Source organism: Camellia sinensis, chromosome 1 (assembly GCF_055761805.1).
Source record: "Camellia sinensis isolate YWXY chromosome 1, ASM5576180v1, whole genome shotgun sequence".
NCBI classification, from domain to species: domain Eukaryota; kingdom Viridiplantae; phylum Streptophyta; class Magnoliopsida; order Ericales; family Theaceae; genus Camellia; species Camellia sinensis.
Window position 1 is genome coordinate 20,116,112 of NC_138961.1, and position 19,949 is coordinate 20,136,060.

General features: G+C 33.8%; 2 protein-coding genes across 5 annotated transcripts; one reads left to right on the forward strand and one right to left on the reverse strand.

Annotated features, from left to right (window-relative positions):
* Positions 1–977: 977 nt before the first annotated feature.
* LOC114321217 (protein BTR1) lies at positions 978–9,423 on the forward strand. Of its 4 annotated transcripts, none has more exons than XM_028268383.2 (8): positions 978–1,397; positions 2,944–3,206; positions 3,293–3,399; positions 3,533–3,726; positions 8,014–8,075; positions 8,748–8,843; positions 8,937–8,998; positions 9,100–9,423. In XM_028268383.2, the coding sequence occupies exons 1-8, from the start codon at positions 1,316–1,318 to the stop codon at positions 9,209–9,211; spliced, it is 978 nt and encodes a 325-aa protein (XP_028124184.1). In that variant the 5' UTR covers positions 978–1,315; the 3' UTR covers positions 9,212–9,423. The 4 variants fall into 4 exon arrangements, with proteins under 4 accessions (XP_028124184.1, XP_028124183.1, XP_028124185.1 ...); XM_028268382.2 differs by having other exon boundaries at positions 984–1,397; positions 2,968–3,206; positions 7,951–8,075; XM_028268384.2 differs by having other exon boundaries at positions 984–1,397; positions 2,968–3,206.
* A 274-nt stretch (positions 9,424–9,697) lies between these two features.
* Positions 9,698–10,882, reverse strand: LOC114321219 (uncharacterized). The gene has a single exon (XM_028268385.2). The coding sequence runs from the start codon at positions 10,518–10,520 to the stop codon at positions 9,948–9,950; it is 573 nt and encodes a 190-aa protein (XP_028124186.1). The 5' UTR covers positions 10,521–10,882; the 3' UTR covers positions 9,698–9,947.
* Positions 10,883–19,949: the final 9,067 nt, after the last annotated feature.

Consider the following 19,949-nt stretch of genomic DNA (forward strand, 5'->3'; position numbering starts at 1 on the left):
CGCGGAAATCCACCGGAATGCCCCAATTAGCCTCTGTTTACACCTGTTATTCTTGAAAAGCGTGCCAAGTCCCGAAAAGTTGCTGATTCTTGGTTTTGCTGCAACAGAGAGCAGGAAAGGGGCATAGCAATGTATTTGCACAAATATATGCATGTCTCGATCCTCGTGCCACCAATCACGCATACCGAGGCATGATGGCAGAGGAACCGAAATGCACAACTCAATATAGGATGAATGCACATGAAACTACAGCTAAAACCTAACTCCATCATGGATAATCCGGAGTGTCGGTGACTGGGGAATTGAGACACATTCCGTCACTCGGAGTGCGAAATGTACCTCGTTTCCCGTGCCCGGACTAACTCCTATTCCGGACACGATGCAATATGCATGATATGCATGAAATGCAACTAAGATGTAATCCTAACATAAACAATGCTATAAAATGAGATGTCTCGAAGTGCGTGCACACGGGCACGCAAACCGAGAAGATGACAGAATGCAATGAAAATGAGGTGCCTCGAAATGCATGCACGCGGGCACGCAAACCGAGGCAATGGTAAAATGCTGTGTAAATGAAGTGTCTCAAAATGCGTGCACACGGGCACGCAAACCGAGGTAATGGTAAATGCAGTGAAAATGAGATGCCTCGAAATGCGTGCACACGGGCACGCAAACCGAGGCGGTGCTAAAGTGACATGGAAATGAGAAATAGGCTTATACCAACATGAGTGAGCCTCAGCCACACTCACATCGGATGCCGATGGCAGAAAATGAAGTGCCTCGAAATGCGTGCACACGGGCACGCAAACCGAGGCAATGCATACGCAATGCAAATGACATGGAAAATGACAAATGGACTTATACTAACATGAGTGAGCCTCAGCCACACTCACATAAGATGCCGGCGGATGAATGTCAAAAAACTTAACCAAACAAACTGATCTTTCTAATAAATGTCAAAAAAATAAAAAATAAAAAATATTTATATCCCACTTGATTTCATATATATCTTCCTCCTTAGCTAAATTCCCATCCAATGCGCGTAAAAAAAATCTATACAAATTACAACAATTGTGGCGGTGTGGTTCTGAAATAGCGAGAGAGAGAGAGAAAGAGGGGCTCTTCTGAGCAAACTGATACAACTCCACAGCTCAGCACATGCTTCTCATCTCCTCCTCCTTCTCTCTCTAGCCATTCAACATTACTCTCTCTCTCTCTCTCTCTATATATATATATATATATATATCGACACAAATACTTATACGCATATATACATACATATAGATACCAGCGGAGATTTTAGCAAATAGCAATGGAATCACCAGATACTCGCTACGCTTCGTCTCCGGAGGCCTCGCCGAAGCAATCTTCGACTCGCAACTCTCCGACTCGAGGTTCGATTTTTTTTTTCCTCCTCTCTCTTGAAGATCTGTGGTTTTTTTTGATCCGGCATTGCGATGTGCTTCAATTTGCTTAATTGTGTATCACTTCGATTCGGTTTCTGTTTTTGTTTCTTTTGACCTGATTTGGAGCCTTAGAAGCGTTCGTATTTGATGCAATTTGGTGTGTTAGGTTAAATGACGGTGAAATGATTGTCAATGATGGATTGGGATTAATTATGTGATTTTTTGTGTTGCTTCTCTGTGATTTGATTGGATTAATTCTGAAAGCAAGTGTCTTCATTCAATGTTTGTTAACCATTTCTGATCTGAGTTTTGTCTTCATTTTGGTTCTCCGGAGAAATTTATAGTATGGATTGTGAATTATGGAGTTCCTTATGAAATTCAAACTTGCTTTCATCTTTGTAAGTTCATATGGTACTCATTCCTTACCATTTGACATTCATTTGTTGACATTTTGGAAAACTTCTATTCATTTTGAAAGTAAACGTTGCTCTATTTCTGCTTCAAATGGCAAGCATATTACTTAAAATAGGCTAAGCTGACTGTGGCTTACTGTTTACTGCATCGCATAACTAGTTCAGTCTAGGTTCACCCAAGGTTGGAGCACAAAATGTTGGATAGTCTGCAGGGGATAAAACAATATCTGTATAGAAGAGAAGCTGGGATTTTGGTTCTCAATTGGACATTTTGCAATTTTGCATCCTCCCTTGTGATAGCATTCATTGTTTCCAGAAAACTGTCAAAACAATACAGGGTATGGGCTGTATTCAATTTGCAAAAACCAAGAAATATCAATATATGCCATGATTTAGGTTCCTAGATGGCATTCACCAAAGTAAATGTCCTTGAAGGTGTGACGCTTCTGTGAAATTGTCATCCTATTATTACTTCCCTAGGATTCTGGTATTGCATACAATAGAAAATGCTTATTCTTTTTCAGGTAATGCTTCCTCGTTCCTAACTTAACTGAATTTCTCTTAAAATTTGTTTGATTGACGGCCACCATGTATGGAATAATGATTTTACAGAGGATAGTGCTCTAAACAATGCTCATTTAAAGATGCATCATACCTGTGATATGCTGGTTGTTTTTTTGGAGATATTTGTATTGCTTCACTTCTTTATAGCATCAGGAAGGTGAATAAATGAGTTGTCTTTTTTTGAATACCATGGACAACATACTGGTTAGGATGCTTGGGGTTAGTTTAACCATACATACATATATATATATATATTTGGTTTCACTGGACTTGTAAATTATTGTGTGGATGAGAGAGCATTGTGCTACTCCTATGCCCTGTGACTTCATGGCTATTGCCAATTTTATTGATTATACAGTGGATGCTTGCTGTTATAGTGTTTGAGTTACGTATTGATGACATTTAGTTACTCTTTTATAACTTTCTCTACTAGTTGTTTCGTGTTTTTCTCCTTCAACAAAACTTTAATATTTGCTCAAACGTTTATATATGAAGTCATGCATGAATGGTCTGACGCTTACTTAAACAGAAGGTTAATTCTATTTAATTGCTGTCAGGTCTGTCACAATTGTCATTTTCAGAAACTACAGAGAAGAACGCATACATTAGGTTCCTTGTATCTAATGCTGAAGCTGGTTCAGTTATTGGGAAGGGTGGCTCAACAATTAATGATTTTCAGTCCCAGTCTGGAGCACGGATTCAGTTGTCACGCAATCATGAATTTTTTCCAGGAACAACTGATAGGATCATTATGGTATCTGGATCACATAATGAGATACTCAATGCAATGGATCTTATTCTTGCTAAATTTTTAAATGAGGTAATAACCATCATGACATAGCTGTTATTTAGAATACTCTCTCTCTCTCTCTCTCCATTGAAATAAAATTTATTTTTGTTGGTCAGTTTTATGTTGATGATGGTGATGATGTTGACCCAAGATCAAAACTTAAACTAATAGTACCAAATAGCTCCTGCGGTGGAATAATTGGGAAGGGTGGCTCCACCATAAAGTATGTGTGCTGTTCACTGTATTTGCAGTGGAATAATTTCGATGTTATTTAATTATTCATGTTATTTATTTTTTGGCAAATGAGAAATGTGGTGTGCATTGACTGCTGATGTTTGTATACATTGTTTGAGCAGATCGTTTATTGAGGACTCTCAAGCTGGAATTAAGATATCCCCTCAGGATAGCAATTACCTTGGGTTGAATGATAGGCTAGTAACACTAACTGGTACTGTAGAGGAACAGATGCGGGCTATTGATTTGATTTTATCGAAATTGGCAGAGGATCCTCATTATGCACAGTCCTTTAGTGTCCCATTTCCATATGCAGGTATGATTTCCTTTACTGATATGCTTAAGCCAATCAATCATGCTTATATTTTAGTTTCAGCTGTAAATTTTGTATAGGCCACTGGTGCCCTTAATCTGTTTATTTTTGGATGGCATTATTGATGGGACCATTTTGTTTGCTCCAGTGACTATTTAAGGCACTTCTTCATAAAATTGTCTTGAAATTCAACTGAAGCAAAGAACTTATTATGGCATTGCTTTGCTTTCTTTTGTCTTTGTTTTGTTTGTTTGGTTTATTTATTTGTTAAGTTTTACCTATGCAATGACCTTTCGCTCAACATTTAGGTTTATATTTCCCATTCTATAAACTATGTAGGTGTTTGGCATGCACTAAAAAAGTGCACTTTTTTTTACATGCATATACTGATTTGGGTCACATCAATGAACATCTTCTCTCTATTTTTCTACCAACTTTCTCTGCTTTTCTACACATTTTTTTTTTTTTATAAAAATTCAAAAAGTGCACTTATTTACAACATCCCAAACCACCCCTAAGGTAGTGTTTGGTTCATTGGAATGAACTGAGATGGAATGATCATTTTATCAAAGTCTTTGTTCACATGTTTGGTTAGACTAAAATATAATGACAAATGTATTACAAATGAAATCATCTTTCACTATGTTAAGGGAATGATCATTCCCATAAGAATGCCCAAGGGATCACCATTCCATCTCATTCCAATGAATCAAATAGAGCATAAGTGTCCTATGTTCAGTGCAGAAGTCTGAAACTTCTCTTTACAAGGAACAGGAATTTCTTTACATTACCTCACTTGAATATTTCTATATTGATTCTAGAATATTTTTTATGCAGTTGCACAAGCCAAGTGGCATATGTTTTCAGTGCAAAAGTCTGAAGCTTCTTTTTACATGGAACACCAATTGCTTTATATTACCTCTAGCTAGTACTGTTTATAGGACACTTCTCCAAATCTTTGGTATAGTTTGTAAAAATGTGTTCTCGGTAAGAGAAAATCAGGGAGGATGGAATTTTCAATTTATGATAATGTTTCAAAATGGAAAGTGGTCACATAACCACCACCAGGAAGGGTTCTACAACTTATGTCATATAAAATTGAAAAGCAAATCTTCTAGGTCAATTTACTGTAATTTTGCATGTGATGAATATGATATTATCAACTAGAACAGTCTGGATTGCATAAAAATCAAATCCCATTCCCTTAAACCTGGTCAAGTTGCAGTTGAGATGCCTGGTTTGATGCAAACCGGCGCATGCAATTTTCTATTAAGAGCACATACAAAATAGGGCCTGTTTGGAAGAGCTTATAAGCAGCTTAAGTCAACTTATAGATTATTTTAAGCTGTTTTGGTGTGTTTGGTAAAACTTAAAATCACTTTTTGTAGCTTAAATTAAGCCAAAAAAGTGCTTTTTGGCTGAGTGGCCTTCGGGGTGCTTAACTCATCAGCTTAAGCGGGAAGCTACAAATTTGAGGGGCAAAATTACTTAAATGCCCTTTACTAATTTAAAGTATTACCAAGTTGCCATTATATAAACCACCAAACATCACTGTTCATTCTCTGAGAGAGAGACACAGGCGATTTCCGGCGAGAGGCCAATTAGTGCTCTCTCTCTCTCTCTCTCTCTCTCTCTCATGAACCAGTGCTTTCTCTCTTAGTGATCGAAACCCTAGCTTCGGGATCGAAACCCTAGCTTTTCGATCGAAACCCTAACCAGATCGACTGCGTGAAACCCTAGAGTCACGATCGCCTCTTTCAGATCTCTTCGAACCAGATCTCTTTCAGATCATGATCGCAATCTGAAACCCTAGAGTCACAATCGACTGCGTGACGATCGATGGTGACAATCAACCGTCTGTCGTCCGGTGTTGGTTCGTCGTCGATCGGTTGCGGTTCTCTCTTCGGCGATGGATTTCAGTGTGTTTTGTTTGTTTGTTTGGTTTTTTTTTTTTTTGAAGTTTTCAGTGTTTTTTTAATTAAAAAATCATAATAATAATTAAGCATTTTAGCCATTTGATGAAATAAATTTTATATTAATTGATACTAATTAAAAATTTTAGTATTAATTAAGGCTAATTAATCCATTAATTGACACTAATTAATTTATAATGAAAAAATGAAATAATTTTACTAAAAATGAAAAAATGAAATATCACTAAAAAAATGATATAAATTGAAAAAAATGAAAGGATTTGTCAAATGAATAAATGAATTACTAAAAATTGAAAAAATGAAATATTACTAAAAATAATTGAAATGAATAATAATAATAATATGAAAAATAATAATAATAATAATAATAATAATTGATATACAAATTGATACTAATTTTAATAATTGATGAACAAATTAATAATAATAATAATAATTAAAAATTGATATTAATTTTAATAATTGATGAGCAATTGATAATTTTTATACTAAAATTACAATTAATAATAATAATAAAGAAAAGAAATACAAATATAAATAATTAAAATGAATATATGAAAATAATATATAATGAAATCACAACACTAATATAAATTAGAACATGAATATTAATTTTAATGAATTAATAAATTAAAAAATATTAACAAAGAAAGAAGAGAAGAAAAAAAAATTAAAAAAAAAGAAAAAGAAAATAAGATGAAAAAGAAAATAAAATAAAACAAAATGAAAAAAGAAAAAGAAAAAAATGTATTATAAATGAAATCACAAATTTTATATCTTATAAGGGCAAAAATGACAATTATACAGCAAAAAGCTATTTTACAGTTTATTTACCAAACACTACTCTGCTACTTAAATCCATAATTTCACAGATCCACAAAACAGGTTATCAGCTTATGTTCACAGCTGTAAGTTATAATTTGTTAAGGTATAATCTATAATCACTTTTCCACAGCTCTACCAAACGGAGCCATAGAAATAGCTGACTAAGTTTGTCTTTGTTTTACCCAACAATGTTTTTATCTTATTTTTAAGTGGTTAATATCATAAACATGGAGGTACTTTCCTTCCAAAATCCAGTCACCTTGAATTTAGTGAAAGCACATTAGTAGTAGACTAGAGGTTCCAGGAAAGTCTATTATCGAACTCTCTGTTCATCTTATCTTTCATGTTAGTGTTTTAAGAAATTGAAAGGAGATATATGATGAAGTAGTGCATTAATCAGTAATTCAGCACTATTGATAAAAAAAATATTTGAGAAGTTATTGCTAATATGTATGTCAGGCAAGGTTGTTAAAATCGGGATCCTACATTGGATCGTTGGAGGTGTTTATCGGATCGGATCGTAGAATCGGATCGAGGATCGTAAGATCCTACCGAAAAAGACAAATTACATAATAATTTAATTTAAATAAATATTTCTTATAAAGTATACACAAAATGAATCTATATTTTATTAAAAAGAAGTGAAGATATTGTGAAAAATATAATACTCCATATAAAATGTACATATAATATTATGCAATAGAAAACTCGATGGTAAAAGTTCTGTATTTTATCAAAAAAGAAGGTGAAGAAGAAGAAGAAGAATTCTATAACAAAATACTTTACAATGTACAATAATGCATAAAAAGTGAAAAAAAATATTTAACAAAATTGGATATGAAAATAGATTAAGAACTCAAAAGAGTAGCTTAGTCAAATGATAAGGTTTGTCGTTAGCATCCCTGGTGGAGCGGATTCGAGTCACAAAAATAATTTCTCCAGAAATTGGGATAAAGTTGCAATCATCTTACCCTTCTTAGACTCTGCTAAAGCTAAGTTTGTTTTTCCGACTATTTAATTTTCTTAAATTACCGCAATATTTGAATGTTTGTTTCCTAATTTGTTTTTCTTAGTCTATTTGATTCAATACTACTTAATTTTTATTATTTATTTTGACAACATAAATTGGTATTTAAACAACAAACATAAAATTTACAACAAAATATGTCATATAATACAAAACAAGGTTTGTAAATTGGATCGAATAGGATCGGATTCGGATCGGGATTCCACGATCCTATAAGATCCCACTACCAGGATCGAAATATCCTACCTATAAGGAGTTTTTTACACGATCCGGATCGATTGTACTCAAATGGATCGTAAGATCGTAGAATCGTAAGATCCGGATCGGGATTCTGATAACCATGATGTCAGGTACTTTTCTGTGGCAGCTAATACTATTTCATGTCAAAATTATTGAAGGAAAAATTGAAGCCGCCTTAGCTTTCTTCAATTTGTTTTTTAGGTGTTTTATTTGCTGGTTTTCATGGTATTCCATATTCATCTGTGATTCCTTTTGCTGGAACAGCGGCATACAATGGAATGAACTACGGGCCGAATGGAGCCGGAGGAAAGTTACAGAATGACAAGGTTTATTTTTTCTTGAATATTCTGTTGTTAGCTGGCATTGCTGATGTTGTTGTACTCACAGTACTTATGATTGTTTTTATAGTTCGTCATTTGAATTTGGCATGCAATCATAAAACATTTTCTGAAGATATATATGGTATGCCAAGAGATATCTTTTCTAGGAAGGCCCATGCTTATGTGCATCGGCCCACTGGTTCCACCTTCCGTTGTTTCCGCAATGGAAAGACCTAGCTCTGTGGTCGTTTGTTTTCGAAGTCCCATCTTTGCTCTGGTTCATTGGAATCTCATAAATTTGAATTGTTAAGGGCCTGTTTTGTTGCGTTTTCATTTTCAGTTCTCATTTTTCTGGAAAACACAGAAAGCTTGTTTGGTGAACTGAAATTTTCTGAAAACAACATGACTTAGGAAACCCAACAAAGTTACCTTCTAACAAAAATGAAAAAGGTGGCCTTTTCGAACTTTTCATTGTTTTTGTTTTTTAAAACACGAAAATGAAGAAAACAGAAACACAACCAGACTCTGAAGTTTTCTAAAATCTTCAAGAATGTGTTCCGGTGTCCTAAAATCTTCACCTTTGTCTAATTGTGCTATCATATTGGATGTGAAGTTTTCTAATTCACTAATCTTTTTCCTCAGAGTTTGATTAACTGAAAGTGTACTGGTGTTCTGCAGGGAGATCAGAGTAACTCGGTGACTCTTGGTGTTGCAGATGAGCATATTGGGGTGGTTGTTGGCCGTGGTGGAAGAAACTTGATAGAAGTCAGTCAGGTGCGTATAAAGGATTCAATTTATTTTTATTTCTGTGCACAACTTTTGTTTTGTGGGAATATAAGTGTTTACTGAGTTCTTCAATTTTTGCAGGCTAGTGGGGCTAGGATCAAGATATCAGATAGAGGGGATTATATGTCCGGGACATCTGATAGGTATGAAAACTTTACAGCAGCCATATCAACCTCCTGTTTGGTGGATGTGTGTTGAATGATCATGCAAATGAATCTTGATTTTCTTGTACCTTGTTTGGCAGGAAAGTGACTATCACAGGGTCACAAAGAGCAATCCGTGTGGCTGAGGCCATGATATCCCACAAAGTAGCATCTGCTTCTGCCGCAGCTTCTGCTATTGCTTCTGAGGATTGATGGGAGTAATTGGTCTAGTTTTCTCATCCATTCTTCAGAAATTTGTCAGTAAACTGATATGCCTTCAAATTTCTATATCCCTTTTGTGGGTTTTTTTTTGGGGGCACATGGTAGATTAGTGAAAATTGAATCTCTGGCGAGAGACCAAAGACCCAAAAGTTTTTGTTGAAGACTTTAACAGATTATAAGAAATATTTCTCAAGAGTGCAAAATGACCTTTAGTTATTACTTTGGCTAATTACCTTTAGTTATCCATAATTACCTTATTTCCTCACTGTTAAACACAAAACAATAAGACTTACATCAATAAGTACACATCCAGTCTACTCATTAATGTCTAAGAGTGAGAAAAAAAAAGAGAGAAGAAATGAAATTATATGTAACCCACTTCTAATGTTTTCCACTACTTCCTAAAGTGAGATAAAAGAATGTTCTGTGAAATATTTTATGTTCTATTTTGTGCAGTAATACATCTTACCTGAATAATTTAAAAAGAAACTGTTTTATACCTGTTATAGTAAATGTTTTATTTCAATCCAATATTATCACTATTCGGATGGAGACCATATTATGTTTCTAATATTGTAATAACAGTATTCTGGGGGAGAGATACATGTATATGACGTCCATAACCTCCACACACACATATAATGGTGAAACTGTGCTACAATTTATTTCAAGAGTAACAAATGTGCAATGATTGTGCTGCTACTCAAAGGAAATGGACTCGAACGATTCATGGCTCATCATGTCCATTGCCGTTGCCATATCCAGACCCATATCCCGAACCATAGCCAGAGCCACTACCTGCACCATATCCAGAACCGCCGCCACCGCCGCTACCACCACGACCACGACCACCACCGCTTCCATACCCAGAGCCACTGCCACTTCCATAGCCGGAGCCACTTCCAGAACCTTGTCCCGAACCTCCACCACCACCTCCCCCTCCACCTTTTCCGCCACCGCCACCACTTCCTATACCGCCTCCAGACCCATACCCAGAGCCACTCCCAGACCCATACCCAGAACCGGAACCACCACCAGACCCAGAACCACCACCTCTGCCACTACCGTATCCTCCTCCATGAGAACCACCATACCCAGAACCGCTACCAAAGCCGTACCCTGAACCATATCCAGAACCAGAACCAAGTCCTGACCCACCACCGCCGCCACCACCTCCTCCACTACCACCACCACCTCCACCTCCTTTACCAGAGACTGACTTAAGGGGTCTAGCGGCAAAGCAGAGGTCCACAAATAACAGAACCAAGAATGCAGTTGCTATCACCTTAGAACTGGCCATCTTCACACTCTTTCAATGTTATCTGAGTTTTGAATGTGAGGAACAACGCTGAGTTAGGGTGAGCTATATATAGGCATTGCAAAGCAGAGCAATTCTAGTAGGTTCTTGACGATGTAGAACTTTAGATGATGATGAAAAGCTGCTCGAATATGAACGTGTCGATACTCCATGGAACGGGGGTAGCTTAGTGGTGTTGGTGGTTGTAGTGGTTTATATGATTTTGGGTGATGGTGGTATATGTACTGTCTTTTACATATATAAACCAACAAACAATACGGTTTGCTCCCACTTTTGACTTTTGAGGCTCTTAAAAACAAAAAACAAAACCAAAACAAAAAAAAAACAAAAAAATAATTCACAAATAAAAATTCAGCTTTTCCTTGAGTGATCCTCAAATTGTAAGGCATAATAAGTAGATAGTTAATGTAAAAAAAATCAATTTGTTTGGTTTTGGTTTTCAGAAAATAGTTTCAAAAATTTTATTTTTTTATTTTTCATATTTTAATATTTTCAATAATTTTTTTTAATATTTTAAGATTTTATTTTCATTTTTAGACACACCTAAAATAAATATATTTAAAAAGTATAATATTTACGATTTTTTTTAAATACACTAAATATCAAAAAATACAAAAAAAATGAAAATTCAATACATTTTTCATATTGTTGTGTATTTATTAATTTTTTTAAAAAAAAAATCACAAATATTTTACTATTTAGATACATCTAAGTGAGGTGCATCTAAACAAATAAAAAAAATTGTTTAAAATTTTAAAAAAATTCATTAAAAACAAAAAAATTACGAAAAATAAAAAACTCAATTTCTAGAAAACCGAATTCAAAAAATTGAAACTAAGCATACTGAATAAAATTAATCAAATATTGATAGTTACATGTTCAAATCATAGTTTTCTCAAAATGAATCACATGTTTTAAGAATAGATTGTTGAATTTTTTTTACCTTTGGCAGTAGGTTAATTTAGTCAAAAAATCACAAAAAAATTAGTAAATTATGCAAAACATAAAAATTCTTTTTCATTTTATATACATTTTTAGTAAAAATTCAAATTTTATCTTCAAACACTTCAAGTCTGCCCCATATTTAGCCCAAAAAAATTAAAAAGTCACTTCTGAAATGTAATTTTAAGATAAATATTTTTAAATATATTTATAAAATATTTAAAATATTTAAAAAAGTATTAAAAAAAACACAAATTAAAAAGTCAAATTTTAGTTTTCAGTAATGATTGAGACCCTTAAAAAACACAACCCCCACAATCTCCACTGATAGGTCTAGGAAGACAAAAAAAAAAAAAAAAACACAAATACATGATTGGTCCACGTGGTGAGAGTCTCCAAAAATGGGAACCTTACTCACTTTCCTTTAATTTTTTTCAAAACCATGTTTGGCATAAACATTTTGGACTAAAATAGTTACAAAAAATAAAATAGACTAAAAAGTTAATAAAATAAAATATCACGTTCAAAATATAATCATTTCATTTTATGTCTCATAAAAATTAAAATAACTAAAAATTTTATTCCAAATAAAAAATTTTTAATCCTAAATTAAAACAATCAAAAAAATTAAAAATTAAACCAAAAAGCCAAGGCCACAACTGCCCACTAACTTACCTGCCCAGATTCAATTTCAAAATCTGTGCACATGTGTTAGTGCGTCGGGGGAATTTGTCTCTTTTCTTCATAACGATCACCGACGTATAGTTAATTCTTTTATTATAGTTAATTCTTTTATTATATTTAAATTTGATAAATATATATATACTAACGTATATTCGTATTGGAAGGCAAGGTATAAATAATATTGAGATTATAATATAATTGTAATCTCAATATTATTTAATAAATTATCAATTATCAATTATTAATTTAATATAATTGTAATTCCAACCTTTCTTGTCTTAAAAATAAATTATCAATTATAAAGATGAAATTATGCCTTCAACCTGAAAATCCCTATTTCTATACCAGGAAAATGGCATAGGCAAACAACCATGGTTAAGCTTTAGTAACCCACCATAAAACAAACTCAAAAATATCTATCTAAGTTCACATAAGCTATGGGAGTTTCCAATTAAATAAAGGGATTTGAAATTAAACTTTATAAGAACATAGACGAGTTTTCAAATGAAATTCAATTAAGACCCAAATAGTTATATTTTAGTTTAATTATGTGTTTATACGATCTTTAAGTTGCTGTTCTGTTCTTTCATTTACAGTCAACAATAAAGCAAAAAGTTTTGCGAGCAGGTAAAGAACAAAGTTTTCCAACAATCAAAACACATCCAAACTCAATGTTTGAACTTTCAAGGAAGGAGAAAAAAAGAAGCTTGAAAACAAAAACCTATTTGGTAATTTTTTGGCAAATTTTCTACAGACTTAAAAGTCTAGAAATAAAACGTCCACTGTTTAATTTTGGAGATGGGCTCAACTCCAAAATACATTATTATTAACTCCAAAATTAGACATATCTCTATAAAGTTACATGTCAAATAGAAGGCTGACTATTGCAAAAGGGAAGCACTGTGTGTTGTACATGAAATCTTAAAAGTAATACAAAATATTATCAACCAACAAATCCAAACAACAAATCCTTCAGGATTCAGAATTCAAACAACAAATCCAAACAACATAATCAACCAACAACAGCGATCAAGAGCAAAGAAAGGGAAATTCAAGAAACAATGTAAAATACCTCTATTTTGGTATTGAACAATAGGTCTTGAAGCCACTGTTGGGAAATTAAAAAACATTAAAAAAAATTTGAGTTATTGATGTAGATGTCAACATAAATTTCAGAACATAAACCTTACACTTTGGATCATTTACCATGTGTATTATCAAGAAATCAAGACAAAATGACATACCTGAATCCATTGATAAACGGTTAAACGGAAGCGTGATTATCAATGAACTCTTTGTTATTGATTATGTTATTGCCTTCTAATCCTTTCCCCTTTGGTGTCTTATGTTTCTCCTTAGAGGATTTAGAAAGAAAAATGACAGTGTTCTTATTTTTTCCACTTGGGAAGGAATAGGGACCATAACCTTTTAAAGGTTGTAATTGGTTTTCAAAATTGAAAGGTTGTGGAAGTTCAAAAGGAATGAAAACCAACTTTTAACCATTATTGGTTTTAATTTCTATTTATTGGTTTTCAAAACTGAAAGGTTGTGGAAGTTCAAAAGGAATGAAAACCAACTTTAACCAATATGTTTTAATTTCTATTTCTGCCCCTCATAGAAATAGAAATTATACAACTAGTATCTACACATTAGGTCCATAACACATATACCCTTAAGCCTATTAACTAAATTGAATCACTTAAATTGTAGGCTTCTTATAAATGATAACACCACATTTAATTATGTGGTCCCATTGAGACATTATCTAACAGTAGAATTGTAAAGCTAAAGGAGCCTCAAGAAGGTCTATTAGTGTGTCCCCAATCTGGGAGTCTTTTGCATTATATATAGAACAATCAGTAGTGATGGGTCATCACTCATGTCCATCTATGTGTGTCCATCTCTCACCTCACCCTTTGCTTTCTTCTATGCAAACATTGCAACTATCATATTTGTAATCTCTTAATCTCCTCTTCTGTGTATCTTTGTTATTTTCATCTTACCCCTTCAAATGCCAACCACCAATCTTATCATTCTCTGTAATAATTTTTAGCGTAATAATCTTGTAATTTAAACATCTAATTTATTGTCTTTTGGGGTTTGAACTATCCTTAAATCACCCAAGCAAGATTATTATACATTTTTTGTGTGTGCATAGACTCCTAGTCTCTATATATACACACATAGTGAATACATTGCTTGATTAATCACGATGACTTCAAATGAGGGCATGTTGTAAAATTGTTCACTAAATAATTTGACCATTTCTATAATGGAAGTGCAACAGGATATGAGTTCCTTTTTTTGTGTGCTTCAATTACTTAACAATTTCTTGGAATTTTGTTATCTTGTATGTTATCTCATGAAAAGTGGATGAAGATTTACATTTATCAATTTGGAACTATTTAATAGTTTGGTTGAAACTAATTCTTTTCTATTATACTAAAATTGCTATAAATTAGAGGATGATTAGTCAGTTGCAGATTTCTGCATGGCAAAGCATGGGGTTGCCGAACCAAAAAAAATACTGCAAATGAAAGAGAGAAAAAAAGGTAAGTGTGTGCATGTTTGATTAGCAAGCCAAAAAATTAGATACAGAGACACAGTTAGCAGAATTACTATTAAAGGGTTTTGACACATATGTATACAACTAACCAATGATGAGCTTGGAATGTGTCCTATGCATTCACAAACACTGGAATGTAGCCCATGCATTAATAGAGAGAGAAGACTAGTAAGAAAAGTTTCTGGACTGATAAGAAAAAAATAAAATATTACTTGGGTTTCTTTGTAAGGCTATGTGCTTGGTTGCAGAGAAGGGGCTTTGTTTGGAGTTTCAAATCCTTAGACTATATCACATTTACACAAATAGATAATCGTATCAAAACCCAAATAAAAATGGCAGATTCTCACACCCTCACATTTACACAAATCATATCACATTTTACACAAATAGAAAACCGAAATAAAACTAATTGATTCTCACACCCTCTTCCAAAAAAAATCTAATCCAGCATGGTACAAATGAAAATACAACGGAACAATAACAGAAGAGGGAAAAAAAAAGTGAGAATTTAACCTTCTACCTTGGAGCTGTGTGAATTGAGCTGTATAAAGGAAAGTCGGATGGTGCTATTGTGGTAAAGAGAGAAAGCCTAGGAAGAGGAAGAGGTGTGGTTGGAATGGGAGGAAGAGGTGTGAGAGAGAATGAAGTTTCAAATTTTGAAATCAAAATGAGGGTGAAAGAGAGAAGATGTTTGTGACATGTGAGAGTTGAGGCGTGTTTGAGATGTGAGAGACGTGAGAGTTGTGTGGGAACCCAAAAAGCTAAATCTGGACCATTCAAACTGAATAAAACTGATCTCAACCATTGAAATGTCCCAATAAAACTCTTCTTAACTGTATTTAGGCTCTATTTGAAAATTGCTAACTTAGTTAATTTTCTAATTTTTTACCAAAAAAAATCTATAAAAAAATGATAAAATATTTTATAGTGATTTTAAAATTTTTAATTAAAAATTATAATTCCGAAATAGACTTTAATTCTTTTTTTTTTTTACACACCCACCCCAAAGAGTTCATTCACACACCCACCCCAAAGAGCTAAAGGGCCAAGTCGACTCAATTTTTTTTCACTCTCATTCAAACCATAATTCCTAAGCGGGTGGCAAATCATAATTCGATTAGAAGCGGGTAAGTTTTTTTTCATCCGATCTTGTCAAGTCAGTTGACCAATTGATGGTAAAATTGAGCCTCAACTTGTGAACTATACATAACACACAAAAGCACACAACATAGAAGAACCAAAGTAATGAAACCCAAGGATCTCAAAACTTAAAAACAGGTTCTAATTGCTTTTTTGAAATCAATGTTAATGGGAAAATCTAACTAAAATTAAACCCAAGATTCCTTAAATAAAATTAACTGTACTATTTTTTTAAACAAATATTACAACCAAATACTTAAGCATACATCCACATATATGAATGTTTCATAAGGGTAAAGTTTTGTCAAGATTTGGAGTTAGCAGTTCAGATTATACAGAATTAGAAGTGAGCAACCAAACAAACCCCTAAGAAGTGAGGCAGTGACTTGAAGAATAAAAAAAGGTTTCTAACAAATTGCTATCAAAATGGTGGGTTTTCTTACCTATCAAAATGATGTTGAGGTTTTCATTTTCTAGAGTTCCAAGAATTAAAAACCCATAATACCTTTTGTGGGTAACAAAACAAAGCAGAAAGAGAAGGAGAAAGAGAGTACCTTGGTGAGAATCAGTTCAGTTCTTGCTCTACAGTCGAAAATTTCTGTTTGGTAACTGGTAAAAACAATGAAATCAAAAATGAAAGAGGAGCGAGAAATTTCAGAAACTAACAATTGCATATTGCAATGAGAGGAAAAAAAATTTATATAATATTTTAAAACAGGTAAAACAATTCACACCTTAATTAAAAAATATAAAATAAATAAACCTCTATCATTAAAACAGGTAAAACAATCAAACAATAGATCATTGAAAAAGAAAACTCTTCTATCATTAAAACAAACATTACAAAATCAATAAAACATTGTGAAAAGGAAATAAAAATTTATATAATATCTCCTCTATGACATGAAAATATTACTTCAAACCCCAATGACAACATTTTGAGATTAATGTTAGGATGACAATTGCTATAAAACTGATGTTGGGATTAATCCCAATATCTCCAAACATTTTGTCCCAAGATTAATCCTAAGATTAATGTTGGGATGACAGTGTATACTCATAATAAAATTGGACAGGAGAAGATTAATTCCAAGATTATTTCTCCTTTAGCAATGAGAGGAAAGAAAAATTTATATAATATCTTAAAACAGGTAAAACAATTCACACCTTAATTAAAAAAATATAAAATAAATAAACCTTTATTATTAAAACAGGTAAAACAATCAAACAATTGATTATTGAAAAAGAAAACTCTTCTATCATTAAAACAAACATTGCAAAATCAATAAAACATTGTGAAAATGAAAAAAAAAAATTTACATAATATCTCCTTTATGACATGAAAATATTACTTCAAACCCCAATGACAACATTTTAACATTAATGTTGGGATGACAATTGCTATAAAATTGATGTTGGAATTAATCCCAAGATTAATCTCAATATCTCCAAACATTTTGTCCCCAGATTAATCCCAAGGTTAATGATGGGATGACAGTGTATACCCGTAATAAAATTGGATAGGAGAAGATTAATCCCAAGGTTAATCCCAAGATTATTTCTCATTTATTTTTGTACTTTTGTAATTTTTATTTACACCGTGCCTTTATTTTAAAAATGAATTTTCAGTTCTTTATTTTTATTTTATCCCAAGATTAATCCCAATATCTCCAAACATTTTGAGATGTGTAACAACCCCGATCCGTAATTAGCTACTAATCCGTATTTAACAATGCTAATGAGAGAATTAAAATAACTTATGTGTTTATTTTGTGTTTTCCATGATTTTGGCTTTCTATCTGTTACTTATAGAAATATCTATTTGGAATTTCACTTTAATATGTAAATTGAAAGCCTTATCGGCGGCCGAATCTGAAATCGATTAATGTTTTATGCTAATTAAAATTTATGTGATTTTATGGTATGTTCAATTGATTACCGATAAACACTGATTACCGTTAAACTGAACTGATTATGACTGATAACTGAACTGATTAAAGTACTGAACTGACTGAGTGAAAATTGGAATTGGATTGAGGAGTGTGTATGTTAAATTGTATTCTATCTGTTTGATTGATTATTTGATCTGTTTGCGTTTTATGTTTAAACTGCTAATTGAAGGCCTTATCGGTGGCCGAACCGGGAATTGATTGATGTTTTATGATCCTCATAATTAATGCGAATTTATGATATATTTATCTGAAAACTGGTTAGGTATGATTAAATTAGATTAAAATGAGTTAATTGCAATAGTTGCCGTAATTACCATTTTGCCACACTTAGTGGCCACTATCTCACACACCTTTGAGCCTTGTATACACTCATACACTTGAATCAAAAAAAAGAACCATTTCCTCAGCCCTTTTCCTTCTACTAGCCGACCAAGAGAGGTTATAGGAGAAAATTGAGTTCATTTTGTTGAATTGGCTTGAATTGCTTGGAACTTGGAGAATTGTTTGCTAATTGAAGTGTAGATTGCTAATTTGAACCTCTAGACTTGCATTCAAGGAACCTAGGTAAGGATTTCATCTTCTCCTTCTTGTGTTTGAACTAAGTCTTGCATGGTCCATGGTAAATTGTAGAGCTAAGCCATGTTTTGGTTCATACATGTTGACATAGAGCATGATTCATGCATGCATGTTTGAATTGTTGGATTTTGAGTCGAGTTCATGGCAAATTGTTGCATGCATGTCCATGTTTTGAGTGTAGGCCATGATTTCATCATGTTTTGGAAACAATTGGCTCTTTAGAGCATCAAATTGAAGCTTTAAATTGGTTTGAATTCATGCTTGTTTGCATGTTCATCTTGTTCTTGAAATCGATTTGAAATTGGGTTGGAATTAAACACCCTTGGGCTTTGATTTTTCAAATTGAGTTTTGAACCATGTCATTCCATGAGTTTACAAATGTTTTCTGGAAATTCAGCCCAAGAGGATCGGCTTTGATGCATTTAAGCTTGGTTTTGAGCTTGGAGGTGCAATCTGGAATTTCCAAATTTTGCACTTCCGCTCGAGCGGGGGAAGTGGCGCTCGAGCGTGGAATCCGAGCATCCAGTATCTCTGCACTGTTTTACAGTCCGCTCGAGCGGAGGATTGGGCGCTCGAGCGGAGGATTGTGTCTCAAGCTCGAGCGGGCGTCGAGCGGAGATTTCACCCATCCAGTACTTTTACAGTACGCTCGAGCGGGAAAGTTGACGCTCGAGCGTGTACCTTTGTTGCATGACCGCTCGAGCGGGGAAACCTGCGCTCGAGCGGGACTCTGTTTTTCTGAAAATTCTGAAACTGCTTTTTGAGTACAAATTTGCATCCTCATCCCATCCTAGGCATTCTTAGGCCTAGTTTAAGGCATCTCATTGAGGGCATAGATATAGAACACACCGAGGCATTAGGGGTTAAGTTACTATCTTTCCCAACTGTGTAGCTTAGTGTGTTCAATCTGTTAACTGTGTAGGGTTGGCGACTGGAGAGGCACGCTCTAGCATACTGTAGCCCGAACTCTGTGAGTAACGATTGTGTAAAGATATGTTTACAAATGATTATCTTCTGAACAACTGAACTGTATTGTTTTCTGAACTGATTACTGTTAACTGAATGAATGTATGTCCTATATTCTGAACTGTATTGTGGCATCCTTAGCACCTACTGTTTACTGTTACTGAGACAGAATTCTCTGTCGGTTCCCTTGTTGGAACCACTACTGTTTACTGACTGATGGCCATCACTACTGTTCGGTCTTTTAAGACCTACTGCTTACTGTACTGTTATGCTAATGGGTGTACCACATACGACTGTACTGACTGAACTACTGAAATACTGTTTAAATGAACTGTTTTCATACTGTAAGGACATTCATTCTTAACCTCTTTACGCATTATGCTATTCACTGGGCTTTAGCTCACTGCTCATATATATATGTAGGTGTACAGGCACCACACCGCGGCTAGAGGCGTCAGGGTTACTCCAGTTTTGTCAAGCCAGCCTTTGTGCCTCTCTGCGAGGTTCCGAGTTGCCATGCTATGGCTTTGGGGTGTTTTGTTTTCCCCCGTTTGTCTTACTGTTTGGTTTACTGTATAGACTGTC

What these genes read in the sequence shown, in the direction of transcription:
- LOC114321217 (XM_028268381.2), top strand. Translation starts at nt 1,316, where the DNA reads ATGGAATCACCAGATACTCGCTACGCTTCGTCTCCGGAGGCCTCGCCG. An exon ending in TTGCTAAATTTTTAAATGAG is followed by an intron (nt 3,207 to 3,292) that starts GTAATAACCATC and finishes TTTGTTGGTCAG; the next exon opens with TTTTATGTTGATGATGGTGA. An exon ending in GAAAGTTACAGAATGACAAG is followed by an intron (nt 8,076 to 8,747) that starts GTTTATTTTTTC and finishes GGTGTTCTGCAG; the next exon opens with GGAGATCAGAGTAACTCGGT.
- LOC114321219 (XM_028268385.2), bottom strand. Translation starts at nt 10,520, where the DNA reads ATGGCCAGTTCTAAGGTGATAGCAACTGCATTCTTGGTTCTGTTATTT.